The sequence below is a fragment of the Condylura cristata genome, unplaced genomic scaffold (genome assembly GCF_000260355.1).
Source record: "Condylura cristata isolate star-nosed mole 26May11 unplaced genomic scaffold, ConCri1.0 scaffold00006, whole genome shotgun sequence".
In the NCBI taxonomy this organism is placed as follows: Eukaryota; Metazoa; Chordata; class Mammalia; order Eulipotyphla; family Talpidae; genus Condylura; species Condylura cristata.
The window spans coordinates 49,701,662-49,715,326 of record NW_004567107.1 but is presented as its reverse complement, the minus strand read 5'-3'; the positions used below and the strand labels follow the sequence as shown (position 1 = coordinate 49,715,326).

Below are 13,665 nucleotides of genomic sequence, written 5' to 3'. Positions count from 1 at the left end.
ACTCTAGCTATATAAGTTTTTCAGCTTTGTTTCTTTTCAGAGAACTAGCATTTAGTTTTACTCATCTTTTCTATTATATCAGTCTCTTTAATTTATATCTACATGTTATTTCCTGCATTCTAATAACTTTAGACTTCATTTGTTTTTATTTTTTTAGTTTCTTGAAATGTAAGTTTAGGCTATTTATTTGAGAATTTTCTTGATTCTAGAGGTAGGCATTTATTGCTGTGGAGGCCCTGCTAGCGACGGGATTTGTTGCATTCTTTAAATTAGAAGGATAGTTTGTTGCTGGGTTTTTGTACTATTTATTGTTTTTTTTTTTTTTTTTAAGATTTATTTATTTGTGCATACAGAACTGGTACAGGCCAGAGATGCAGGGCGGTGAGAGGATTCACCAAAGACAGAGTGGGGAGCAGAACAGGCAGATCGATGAAGTACACTGCTGAGGGGAGCAGTGGGCGGGTCAGGAGAGGTCTGCCGGGCCATGTGTCACCTCCGGGGCAGGCGGGGATCGAACTCATGCGGAAGTGGCTTTAGCTTCTCAGTGCAGTGCTTTAACCCGCTGCGCCACCAGGGAGGGCCCTATTGTTTGTTTTTAATCTACTTTTTTGTTTAGATTTGTTAGGAAATCATGCTACATTTTCAGGGTCAATTTGATATAGTCATTTATTTTTTAAAACATTTTAAAAAAAGATTTATTCATTTATGCACATAGAGCTGGGGTGCAGGCAAGAGGTGCAGGGGCAGTGAGAGGATTCACCAGAAACAGAGTGGGGAGCAGAACAGGCCGACTGACGAAATACACTGCTGAGGGGAGCAGCGGGTGAGACAGGAGAGGTCTGCTGTGCCATGTGGATCAACTCATGCTAAAGTGACTTTAGCTTCTTAATGCTGTGCTTTAAAGAAGGGCCAGACCATTTATTTTTATTTCTCTATCATAATGACAAATTTTCTGTGATTATAGTGAACTGCACTCATTTATGAAACAGCTCTGAAGATATTAGAGACTTTTCTTTTTGATAACATTGCTATATTCAATGTGATGATGTTTTACTTAGGATTCTTGAAGCTGCATTTACCTATATGCTTGGTTTTCATTTGCTTGCATTGCTTTATAAAGGAGGTTGAATACTTAGATACTCAAGTTTTTCTAGTTTAATAAAGTTTTATAGGTAAGCCTTCCTCATAAGGAAACTTGACATTTTCTGAAGCCTGGGAGAGTATAAATATTGGAATTTAAAGTCTAAATAAAGGATAGATAAAATCCAGCTGTGTGCCCATCTGTACCTGACACTCTTTTTAAAGTTAGTTCTTTAATTACCTTTGCGTCCTCTACTAGGGGTATCATATTTTTAAGAGCATAGGAATCTCTTACTGGTCTTGTTAAACTAAAGATTCTAAATTTGAGGGCCTGGGATAAGGCCTGAGTTTCTGAATATCTAACAAGCTCCAGGTTCTGCCAGTGTTGTTGGTACTGAGGCCACATTTTGAATAGTAAGATGCTAGTAGTGTGGTTCCCAGACTTTGCCACATATTTGAACTCTCTGGAGACTTTTGGAGTATCTCTATGTCTATGCCACATCCAGAACAATAAAATCAAGATAGCTGGTGGTAAAAGTCAAGCGTAAGCTTTTTTTTTCCTTCAAGAACTCAGGTGGTTCCAATGATCAATACTTTTCTTTAAAAAACATTGTATTAGAGTAATTGAAGTGCCATGTCTTCACTCTGCTCGATTTTGGTGACTTTTATTTTACTAAGTAATTGTCCACTATAATTTTCAAAACTGTGGTCATTAAGTTGCAAGTGTTGTTCTTTTATAATTCTTTCAATGTATTTGGTTTTTGTGGTTCTCCCTTCTACTCTTTCACTTGCATATGCTTCTCTTTTATTCTTGATAAGGCTTACAAAGAATTTTTCTGTTTCCTTTTATTTTTGTTTTAAGTGTTCTACCTTTTTTTTCTATTTTGCTAATTTCAGTTTTTACTTTTTGATTCTATCTTTTTGTTTTTCTTAGGTTGTTTTACGTTTCTTTTATGGTAATTAATTTTCCTTTTCATTGTTATCCAGATAACTTACCGTTTTTCTTTTTGTTTTCTTTTGGTTCATTGCTTACTTTCTTAATACATCTGAAATTTGGGACACTTTTTACCATTACATTTATTTGCCAAAGATAATTATATGGCCTGGAAAAGCATCTGCTTTTTTGTTTGTTTGTTTGTTTGTTTTAAAAATTTATTTTATTTGTACATACAGAACTGGGGTACAGGCCAGAGGCTCAGGGGCGGTGAGAGGCTTCACCAGAGACAGAGTGGGGAGCAGAACAGGCAGATCTACGAAGTACACTGCTGAGGGGAGCAGCGGGCGGGTCAGGAGAGGTCTGCCACGCCATGTGGTCACCTCTGGGGCAGGCAGGAATCGAACTAATGTGAAGTGGCTTTAGCTTCTCAGTGCAGTGCTTTAACCCCCTGCGCCACCAGGAGGGCCCAAAGCCTCTGCTTTTAAGAAACTGTTAGGCTATGTCTTCTCTTTGGTCAAAGGCATCATAAATTTTTGTAAAATTTTCATGGACCTAATGACAAAGTGCAGTTTGTATTTGAATGATAAAATGTTAATCTTTCTCTTATATTCACAGTGTTTTAAAAGTTGTATCCAAAATAATTGTACTTTATCAAGTTTCTTGTATTTTAATACTTTTTGTTCTATGTATTTCTTCACAAAATTATTTAGCACATGTTGGACTTAAGCTTTGTCTTTCTCCTTAATTGAGCCTTTTATCCTTTCATAATGCTCTTTACCTGTTTACTGTAATTCATGTTAAAATATATGTTAACCATTGCCAATTGATGCTGCTGTATTTTATTCAAAGTCGCCTAATTTGTATTTGCCTGTTGATTTTTTGTCAATTTGGGTTTTCGATGTCATCTTAAGTGTGTTTCTTGAAATTAGTTGGATTTTATTTACTTTTGTCAACCTTATATTCTCTTTATGAGATAATTCAGTTCACTCACTCATTGCAATGGTTGCCATCCTTGATCTTATTCTTTTTATTTTACTTTATATCAGTGTTTCTTTTAACATAGTATGTCCTTATTTTCATTGTCTTGCCAGAGTTTCTATTCTTGGCATTTTGTTTCTTTGCTAATTTGGACATTCAGCATTTCCTTTCACCACTCTTGTAATAAAATATTTCTCTTTACCACTATTTTAAGACAATTGCAATTTTCATATTGATTCATAGGCTCTGTGCTTAGGGAAGAGAAATATGAGGAAGTGTCAAAAAGGTAAGCCACTTGCCTTAGGTTTACATTGAAAGTGGCAGAACTGATTTTTTGTGTGTAGATTAACATAATTTGATTATATTAATTGCAGTAAATTTTATTATAATAGTAATATGTAATTTAATTCTTCTATAATCTTAATATAATTTTGCCACACTGTGAAAATAAACATAGCCCTCTTCGTAAATCATAAAATATCTGTGCTAATAAATTTTAAAATCTGAAGCAGTTGATGAATTTCTTGGAAAATATATCATAATGTCTCGAGATTAGAAAACAGAAATGAGTCTACGGCCATACCACCCTGAACGCGCCCGATCTCGTCTGATCTTGGAAGCTAAGCAGGGTCAGGCCTGCTTAGTACTTGGATGGGAGAAAACAGAAATGAGTCATAATTCTGAACGACTCAAAGTTCTCTAAAGAATTTTCTATGAAACAAATTCTGGAAAGATGATTTTACCAGTGAGCCTTCCCAAACTTTAAAGAACATTTCGAGAACCATACTTAGTTTTGTTCCCAAAAATCTAAACCATGTTTATGAAACTTATATATCAAAATTTCCTATTATGGAAATCTGACAAATTAAAATTATCCCCACAGAAGATTCCTTATGATATGTGCAGAATTTGGAAGAAACTTCTCAAAAAAAAAAAAAAAAGCCATCTTCCCTGGACAAGCAAAGGTATTTTAATCTAATAATCCAGTAATATAGCACAGCAAATGCCATAAGGGAAAAACATATATCCTCTTTTAATGCCAGTTAGTCATTAAATAATAATTAATGAATTCTCATCAGAATACTTTTACATACTTGAGAAAACTAAGAATAAGCAAATAGGTCAAGTGATAACAAAAGATGGTCAATTAGTAGACAACAGCAGGAATTTTATTCCATAACTACTGAATTTACTTCTAGAATTTCAGTTAGTGATAGAATCTCAGTAGTCCTAAGTGTAAAATTCCTGCTAGCACAGTTTCTGTTTTGCATAGTTTTGAATGTTCTGTTCAGAGAAATAATGCATATGTATCTGAAAAATCCAATTTTATTTTGATTGACTGAATGAAAATAATAATGTTAATACAATAACATCTTTTCTATCCATTGCCACAGTTAAAAAAAAAATCCCTATTGATATTTAAATGTAACAACAAGGTAGTAACATGGTCATACCTGTGATCTGCCCAAAGAAGTAAAAACTAGCAAAAACCTTGTGGAAAGCAGCTTGACAGTTTTTACAAGAGCTTTAAACGAGTTTATGTCCTTTGACCCAGTAATTCCACTTCTGGGAACTCCATCCTAAGGAAGTCATGAGAATTGTCGACAGAGATTCATGGATGAGGATGTTAATGGCAGTGCTGTTTATAATATTTTTTTTGAAATGGGAAATACCCTAAAATGCCAAATAATAGGAGAATGGTTAAATAAATATGATACAGCCATGCAATGTAATATTTTACTGTCATTAAAATCATGTTTTTGAAAAACAATGTAAGCTAAAGGGAAAGATACAAAGCTAATTGGGAAACATTATATGAATTTATTTTAAGATTATCTCAGTTTTATAAAAATACATATTTACATATGTATATATATTATGCAGGAACATGTTTAAGGAATTGGAGAGAAATATTAAAAAATATAAATAACATTAACATAGCACTGTCAGAGTGTGCTAAAGTCAGAAAGTTTTTGACTCTTTGCCAGGGTTTTTAAATCACCATCAGGTTTTTATTAGAAGGATAAAATTAATTTTAAATCAATGTTAATCTCAGTTATAAGCTCAATTTCTGTGCCGAGAATCATTATCTTTGCACTGATTAGTATGTGTAGTTCAGATCAGGTGACAAATTGAAGATAGAGCCAAGAAGGTCTTATAACTTCCAGAAAGTCTCCAATGGGCTAGTTATGATAGCTGACATAAATAGTTGGCAAACAGCTACTGTGAAATAATTTCAAATCCTTCCCCCTGGACTCCCAAGCTAAAGGATTTAGGCCCCTTTTACACTTTGCAGAAGGAAGTGAACAATTAGAACCATAGTGTGTGAGATACCTGGTGTTAAATTCATTCATCAAATGAGCAGTGCCGGAAAACTAACATAGGAAAACAGCGATGATAAAATTTAAAAAATACAGTTGAAAACAAACAAACAAACCTGGAACTATCTAACACAGGAAAACCAGTGGCATCTGAAAGTTCCAGTGGTTTGGAGGTTCTCTTAACCAAATTTCATACTCAAAGTGAGAGTTCTTCACTTTGAATAGGGGTCTTTAAAGCCTCTGGGAAAACTTTTGCCACTATAGACACAAAATACCCCATCTATACTTGGCCACAATGACATGGCAGTTTGTGGGTAATCATCATCAGCACTGTGTGAATTCATACTTTTAAAGATCTTAGCATAGTAGCTTGGTATATGCTGGTTATTATTACCTTTGTGAGGCTTCACATTCCTTTATGTGACTTTTATTGGGCAACAAATCTGTTTATTGAGCCAAAATAACAGTTCCTAGAACTATGCAAAATAAGTCTAATCTACCATCTACATTAACAGTCCTTCAAATACTTGAAGACAGCTTTCATGAATTTAATAACTGCTTTCTGTGGCTTTATTTTTTTTTTTTAATTTCAAGAATAGAACACAGTAGTCTATAAAAATGAGCGTTATCAGCCTTCCTTTGGATTTTCTATGTAAATGTTGTTTAACATTCAAATGGTGCTGATTATAATTTGAGATATTAACAGTTAGATATGCCATTGTGTCCCTCTGTTATTGTTTGTGAAAGAGGTTAAACACTATATTAACTTCTGAGTAGTGATTTATTGTTGCTTTTGTTAGGGAAAAATAAAAAAGGGAACTGAAATAATATAATTTGATATTGCCTTTGAGAATTTTCAGTTTGTAGAAGTCTTTATTTCCTACTCAATTTTATTTTTTAAAAAGCATACATGTAGTGTAAATACAGCATCACATAAACGCAGAGTTGTTCTAATCTTCCTGGCTTAAACTGTTGTGTAATACACTCTGTAACCATTAAGCAGCTGCTCTGCCTCAGAGATGCTCATATTTCCTTTGGTAGATGAAGGGAATTTACTATATGAATGTCTCCAAATTGCTTTAAGATCTTTGGCCTCTGTATCAGCTATTTAAATTCGCAGTGGTATGTAATACTGGAAGGCTCCGCCAGCCTGGGGTTACTGATGGGGCACAGTTAACATCAATAACCTGCATTTTGCTGAATCTCATGCTCAGTATAATCGCAGGACTTCTGACCTTGCAAGATTCTCCCCAAATATTTTACCAGAGTCTTTAAGTATTGTCTTGTGTGTGCTTGTGAACAAGCACTAGTAAGCAGCCAACACAGTGTCATCCACTCTTTCTTTCCTCTATCCTATCCCATCACGGGTGATGGCCTGTCCATTATGGAGTCTGTGCTGTGTGCAAAGATGCATGAAGGTGGCAGCTGTTGATTTCAGGTTTTTTTTCCCAGCTATCCCATTGCCTGATTTTCATCACCCCCATACCCACTGAGTCTTTATCAGAAGGCATAAAGGGGCCTGCCAGAGTGTAGGCCGGCCAGTGGGATCTGTGATGGTGTGTTTTCTGTAGTGGGTGCCAAAGTTCTGACACACTTCCTGTTTTACAGCTGTAGTAAAATAATTCATAAATCTTCCTCGTAGAATCTGATTCCTTAGAACTTGGGGAACTGAGAGTCAAGGGGGATGAAGCAGGCTGCTGCTCCTTGAGTTGTTCCCTTTGCTCTGAAACAGTACTTGTATTTGACTGTGTGACTGCACTTCTCTTCACACTGATAAGGAGAGCTTCGGATGGCTCCTCCCTGTCTTATGGTTTGGCTTCTGCTGGTCCATACACTACTTTGTCTAAGTGGGTATGTTCTAAGAGCAAGGGAGGCCCTATTTACTCATTGGAATAATAAAGAAATGGATTGCAGATAGTGCTTATGTATTTAAATATTCAATGTTGATATATATCACACATATGGTGATCTGCCTATAATTACATATATCATTTATATAAATATATTGAAATTTTCACTGTTGATTCATTCACTTATTTCATCTGCTCCTAAAGAAATTGGGTAAGGTGGGTATAAAAACACTCAGGTATATGTCCTGTCTCAATTTGCAACAGTGAAACATTTAAGCTAGTTCAAGGATTTTCTGTTCATCCTATGAGTGGGTAAAAGCAATTTTGTTCTGCTAGTATTCTAAAGGAAGATTTATGGATAATTTGAGACTGCCTGGAATCCAGTGTGTGTGATTCAGGGTATGACTGATTATTGACTCTACTGGCCAGTCTTAATTTATTGGTAACATTTAACCTGTGCCTACTGCTGGTTTTATGATTTTATCACATTTTTTTCCCTCACAAATCTAGAAGGTAGGAAATTTCATTAATTCTGATGTATAAATGAGCAATTGGAGGCATATAGTGTCTAACAATTTGGCCAAGAGTCCACACTGGGAGACCAGTTGGTAATCAAGTCCCAGCTCTTGGACTTACTTGAGTGTTGCATGCTATTATCAAACCTACGCCTCATCCCTCACTAAGTCCGATCCTCTGGTCAGCTCTAAAATTTTATTAAATTACTAGTTCTTGACTCTCCTGCACTGCTGGTGGGAATGCAAACTAGTACAACCACTGTGGAAAACTGTCTGGAGGTTCCTCAAGCTGCTAAACATGGAGCTTCCCTACGACCCAGCAATCCCACTCCTAGGTATCTATCCAAAAGACACAAAAACACTGATTGAAAAAGATACCTGTACCCCCATGTTTATTGCTGCTTTATTTACAATTGGAAAAACATGGAAGCAGCCCAAATGCCCAAAAGTAGATGACTGGATTAGAAAGATGTGGTACATATGTACAATGGAATATTACTCAGCAACCAAAAAAGAGAAACACATGTCTTTTGCAGCAACTTGGATGGAGCTGGAAAAGATCATGCTTAGTGAGATAAGCCAGAAAGAGAAAGAAAAATACCGGATGGTTGCACTCATAGCAGGAGTATAATGGACCAGGCGAGAAAATAACAAAAATAATGAACAACCATATACCAGAGACATTCTGTGGGGGCGGAGTGGGGAATGGGATCAAAAATGGGGGGTGGGGGGAGAAGGGAGGGAAATGCACGGGACTATGGTGGCGGCACAGGGGTGATTTGGTGATGGGAAACCCGCGGGGATTACAATCGAGATGGAAAAAAAAAATGTGCAAAATGATGTAAAAATAAACTTTGTAATAAAAAAAAATTACTATACGGGGCTTTTTGTTTTGTTTTGTATTGTTTTAATTCCTCTGGAAGTATTTTAATTCTGAGGAGGTACAAACTCTTATTTCCTTCTTGGGATATAGGGTAACCATATCTCACTTGCCTATGGAAGTTCTCTTCCCCTAGACTCCTGTTAAACCTTCTCATAGATGAGAACTTGGAGACTAGCCTGGTATCTGTGGGAGTTCTCATCTCTAGTACTATGTGCATATGTGCAGGTAGACCAGCTACCACACAGGTCTGAATCCAGCTACCACACAGGCATCGGGGGATCTGGTGCCTAGTTGTTAGGAGGGGTCATAGGGCATTCCTGGAGGCCTGGTTTTACCACCTATGCCAGAAACTATGTCCAGTTCTTAAAGCAAAGGAAATTCAAGGGTGCCGTGGCAAAGGTGTAAAAGCAGTGAAGTCATGTGTGGTATACATGCATAGGAATAGGCTCATGCAGAGTATTGCTGTATGTATAAATTCTTTTGTGTGGGTCATGACCTTGGAACGAGGGTAGGAGTGCTGTGAACAGCAACTCACTTTTCTTTAATCAGGGAAGGATTTGTGAAAGAACAGTGGTTTTAAGAGATCTTTGAAGTAATTCCAACAGGTGCTAATTGTGGTTGTGGTTTTCCTTTTCCTTTTTTTTTTTTTTTAATTTTTTTATTTTTTTATTTTTAATGGGTGGACTTTAGTCTCCAGGTGCTTTGGAGCTGAAACACTCAACAAAAACCCCAGAATCTTCATTCTTTGTATGTGGTCACTGCAAATGGAGCCATACCAATTGCCCTGCATATTTAGAAAGTTAAGAAAAAGTTTTCTAGGAGATTGCCTAGTATCTAAACATTTTTACTTTTGTTTAAACAGACTTAGTGTGCATTCACAAGTTTTACTTTTAATTGTCTTTGGTGTAAGCACACTTGGTTTTTGTTTGAACCTTGCTTTGTAAAACACTTGAACAAGTTCTAGTGTTTAATCATTTATTTGCTTCCTGCTTATGTTAATCTTTTTCCTCTTGATGTTTATTTTCAGGATACCTTGAGGATAGCTTTGTAAAATCGGGAGTCTTCAATGTATCAGAACTTGTGAGGGTATCCAGAAGTAAGTAAATTATTTTCTTCTTATTAAATTATAGAGTATGATTCAACTTACTTTGTTTTTGTATCTGAAATACAATTTAAAAAATAATCGCATATCAGGAGAGTTTGAGTTTTAAAACCTTGGCCCTTTTCCTCAAATCATATATAACATACATTTGTCTGAGTTTCTGTAATATTTGCATTTAAATTATCAAATCTTTTTGTTGTGCAAAAACAATTTTTAGTCTGTCCTGATTGGTCTTCACTTAACTCACTGTTTTCTTTATGACCATAGATGGTCATTTATATCAAAGGAAGTGTGATTAATTAAATGTACTCTGTGTTGTTATGATAACCCACATAAGTTTCCTGTAGATAAGTGCTTTTTCATTTTACTAACATTTTCATAGGGACTTAGGAGATGTACAGGATATACACACTAGCATGCAGAATGTAGAGGGATGCAGAAATTAACTTTGCAGATTGTAGTTGGATATAGATAGAAAGCATTGTTGTCCAAAACAATGTCCAGTTGTTTTAACTGGCCATTTCACCTGACATACCATTCTTGGTAGGTTGGATGTTCACCTGGCCAGCTACCTAGGCAGGGGGGAGTTTTCCTTGATGAACCCTTTTACTTACTACTAATGTGTGCAAATATAGCTACGATGCAGCTCTTAAAACACTCAGTCTGTTAAAGCAAGTGACTCATTTCTTCCTTCCTTTCTTCTCTGGTTTAACTTACTTAGGTAACTTTGAAGGGTGTTTTTTTACTGACACTTTGACAGAGAGTGTCACAGTTTGGAATAATGTTATTTAGATGATGTAGTAGCACTCTGGCCCTTGTTTAAGTCATGTTTTTCATTTGGGTCAACTACACAGGTCAGGAGCAAGAATTATGATGATTCAATAAGAACAAAGCAGAGCCAGTTTATGAGGATAAGTATAGGTAAAATTCTGTAGTCATACAGGGATCTTCAAACTACTGGATGACTGGGTCTTTTGAATTGGAATCAGTCAAATAGTTTGTCCTGAATTGGCCAGGACAAACAGCATGTATCTCAGGGAGTCGTCTCCATAGGCATTTGAGAATTCCAGTAAGTTATTCTTTCTGCCCTAACTCTGCAGTGCATAAGTGTCTGCCGGAAACACTTCTGTTATGGGCATATTTGCTTGGGGATAATATAGGTCTGAATCTAGTATCCTGCTCCCTAGTGCATCCAGGGTTTGTATTTGTTGGGCAAGAGGATTTTGATGGTCTACTCTGTTGGCCAAAATAGTGAACCTTCTGTAATTCTCCCAGTCAGTATGTGGGGTGTGAAGGCCTTTCATATTTCATAGTGCTTTATCTATTTTTGACTTGGGAGAAAGGGGCTATTTGAAGTTGTATTGGGGTATGTGTGTGTGTGTGTGTGTGGAGGGTTTGTGTGAGGGGGGTGTTCTACATACTGTTCTCTAGCAAAGGGTGATACTGCTACAATGACCAGATTTTATGAAATGGTTTAAATTTGTACTTTTTGAAGTTTCCTGATATATTTTTCTAGCTATATCCTTCTTTCATGAATGATGGTAGGAAGTATTCTGTCAGAGAATATTATAAGTATCTCATAAGATGTAACATGTTTGGCTCTGTAGGAGAGCCACATTAGAGTCTTAAAAAGCACATAATAGTATTTTGAGAACTCTGAATTTGAATCACAACAAATAAATTAAAATACTTTTTTGTAACATTTTGACATAAGATAAATTTAATATACTTTATTCTTAATTTATACTATCATCTCTTAGAGGTTTTTAAGTTATCTGTTATAACAAACATAACTGATTTGTAATTAGTACATTAATTATCTATATTCATTCATTAGTTAATTTATTCAGCAAACATTTATTTTCTACTCCGTATGTAAATAGGTGTCTCAGAAACGCTTGAGAAGTTATTCTCCTAAGTGTTTTAATAAATCCACATTATAATCTTACTTACACAGTTGAACTTCATTGTTTATGAAATAAGGGTTTGCTAAGTAAACATAAACTACAGCACAGCCCTCATGCTGTATATCACAGATTCTGACTGTGGAGGGTTTATGGTACATTAATGGTTTCTGTCCTCTAGGGTTTTATTATCATTTGACCCTCTAATGCGTATGTTGACTTTAGCTAATGAAGCTATTCAGTTTTAGGATAGTGATCTTTTTGTTGAGTGATATTATCTCCATCTTAAAAGTTGATTTAGGATCAGCTTTTGGAGTGAGGAGAACAATAGGAGAGATTAAGGGTTGGCCTCTAACCTTTAGAATCTGAGGTTCTTTGGAGCTTCGTTTCTAAGAGGATATTGGCAGCCTCTTAAACATGATTTGCAGCTTTCAGACCCTTCCAGCTCCCTGGAAGAGGTGCTAAAGCTGGTGTTTGCATCTGATGTAAGTTCTTCCTGAAGCTTTTAATCATGACTATCTGCCCAGGACTTGCTGTTCTCATGTGCTCTTTGTTATTAAAATATTTTTTTTCTTATTTTGTTTTAGAATTTGGCCATGTTTATTATTAATCTACTTTCTTTTGTAAGCTCCCTCCCATTCAATGTCAGAATGTGCACTAAATTTGGACAATACTCATGCATAAATCTGCAAGCAGATTATTTTTATTGTTGTCTTGATACTCTGCGATATTCCTCTGGAACAAAATTAAGGAAAAATAAAATTTCTAAAGATCTGTTTTATCATTTTGCATAAATTACACCTAGTCTGTTTATGGTCCAGCATCTGTGTTTACTGTCATACCATATGTATGAAATAGAAACTACAAATTTTTGCTTGAATATCGAATAAGCTTAATAGTTTAATAAATTGCCAATAGTTGATATAAGATGAAGCTTTAAGTTTCCTGTTAATAGTTCAGTACTTTCTTTGAATTATATCCATTACTGTTGTTGGAAGCTAGACAGATTGCTTACTTTCACTGAGCCCCTCAAATATCTCCTTCTAGCACGTAACCTCTTTCCAATGTCACATAGGACATGATTCTAATAATAAACTTTAAAGCATGTGGTTACTGTGAGATTTCATACCTTGCACTTTTTTAACCTCCACTGTACCTCCAGCCACAACAAATAACTACATTTTAGCTGTTCAGAGAAGTAAGTCATTAGACATAGTTATACACTGAGTACATGTATTTTCTGTTTAAATGAGTTTAACATACTCTCTATAAGATGAAACATCTAAAAGAAAGCATAAAATCTAGAAGTTTGGAGCTAGAACTCCTCATGTATAGATTGATTTGTGTACTAAGGAAAGAGAGCTCTTGGTGGTATATTCCTTGATTACTTCCCTACAATAAATCATTTACTTATTTTAAATTAATCTCAGCCTGCTTGATATTAAAATAGAATTCACCTGATGGTGAGCACTTTTAAAATATTTCTTTGAAATTCTGAGTAAGAAAATATTTGAAAATCTGCTGCTCCTTTGGAATTTTATCTACAGTGTATCACAGTGACTAAAATTATGTTGCCACAGCCCTGGTCACACTTTCTTTCATTAGGGCTTGTGAAGGCCTAACAGAAATAGAAATTCTTAGTCACTGTGCTTTGACATGACCACCCTGGCTCCCAGCTTGCATATTATCTCTGTCCATGACTCTGTTCTTCTAGTAATTCCTGTTTAGAATCATCTCCCACCAATAATTATTCTCCTTAAGTCCAGAGACAGCTATAGCTTTTGCATGATCGCTTGGACCTTTCAGCCTATTTTGTAATCTACTTCAGTTGAAATCCCACAGCATTGATCATGCTCTTTGTTTGAACTGTCTGATTATAATCTGCTGTATGCTGTTATTTCTATGTTTTTACATGAATGTTTTCTTTTCTGTTGCCCAATATGTTCTATTAAGCCATCACATCCTTTGTAACACTTGCCTACAATGGACACAGCTGATAATTTGTTGAATGAGCAAACTTTAGCAAATAGGCCCACTTATAGGTCTTTGCTTTCACCATGTTGTTGAGCTGTTCTATCTTTGCTTATCACTCCAC

At 35.7% G+C, this 13,665-nt stretch overlaps 1 protein-coding gene across 8 annotated transcripts in view; it reads left to right on the top strand.

Annotated features, from left to right (window-relative positions):
* The window catches only part of NFIB (nuclear factor I/B), a 226,223-nt gene that overhangs the window by 147,376 nt on the left and 65,182 nt on the right, over positions 1-13,665 (top strand). For all 8 annotated transcript variants that reach the window (XM_012721408.1, XM_004677669.2, XM_004677666.2 and 5 more), the window contains one exon: positions 9,592-9,660. Coding sequence is in view for 7 of the 8 variants with exons in the window: in XM_004677669.2 (XP_004677726.1) it covers positions 9,592-9,660 (69 nt within the window). In the remaining variant the exon portion in view is untranslated. The remainder of the gene's footprint in view (positions 1-9,591; positions 9,661-13,665) is intronic.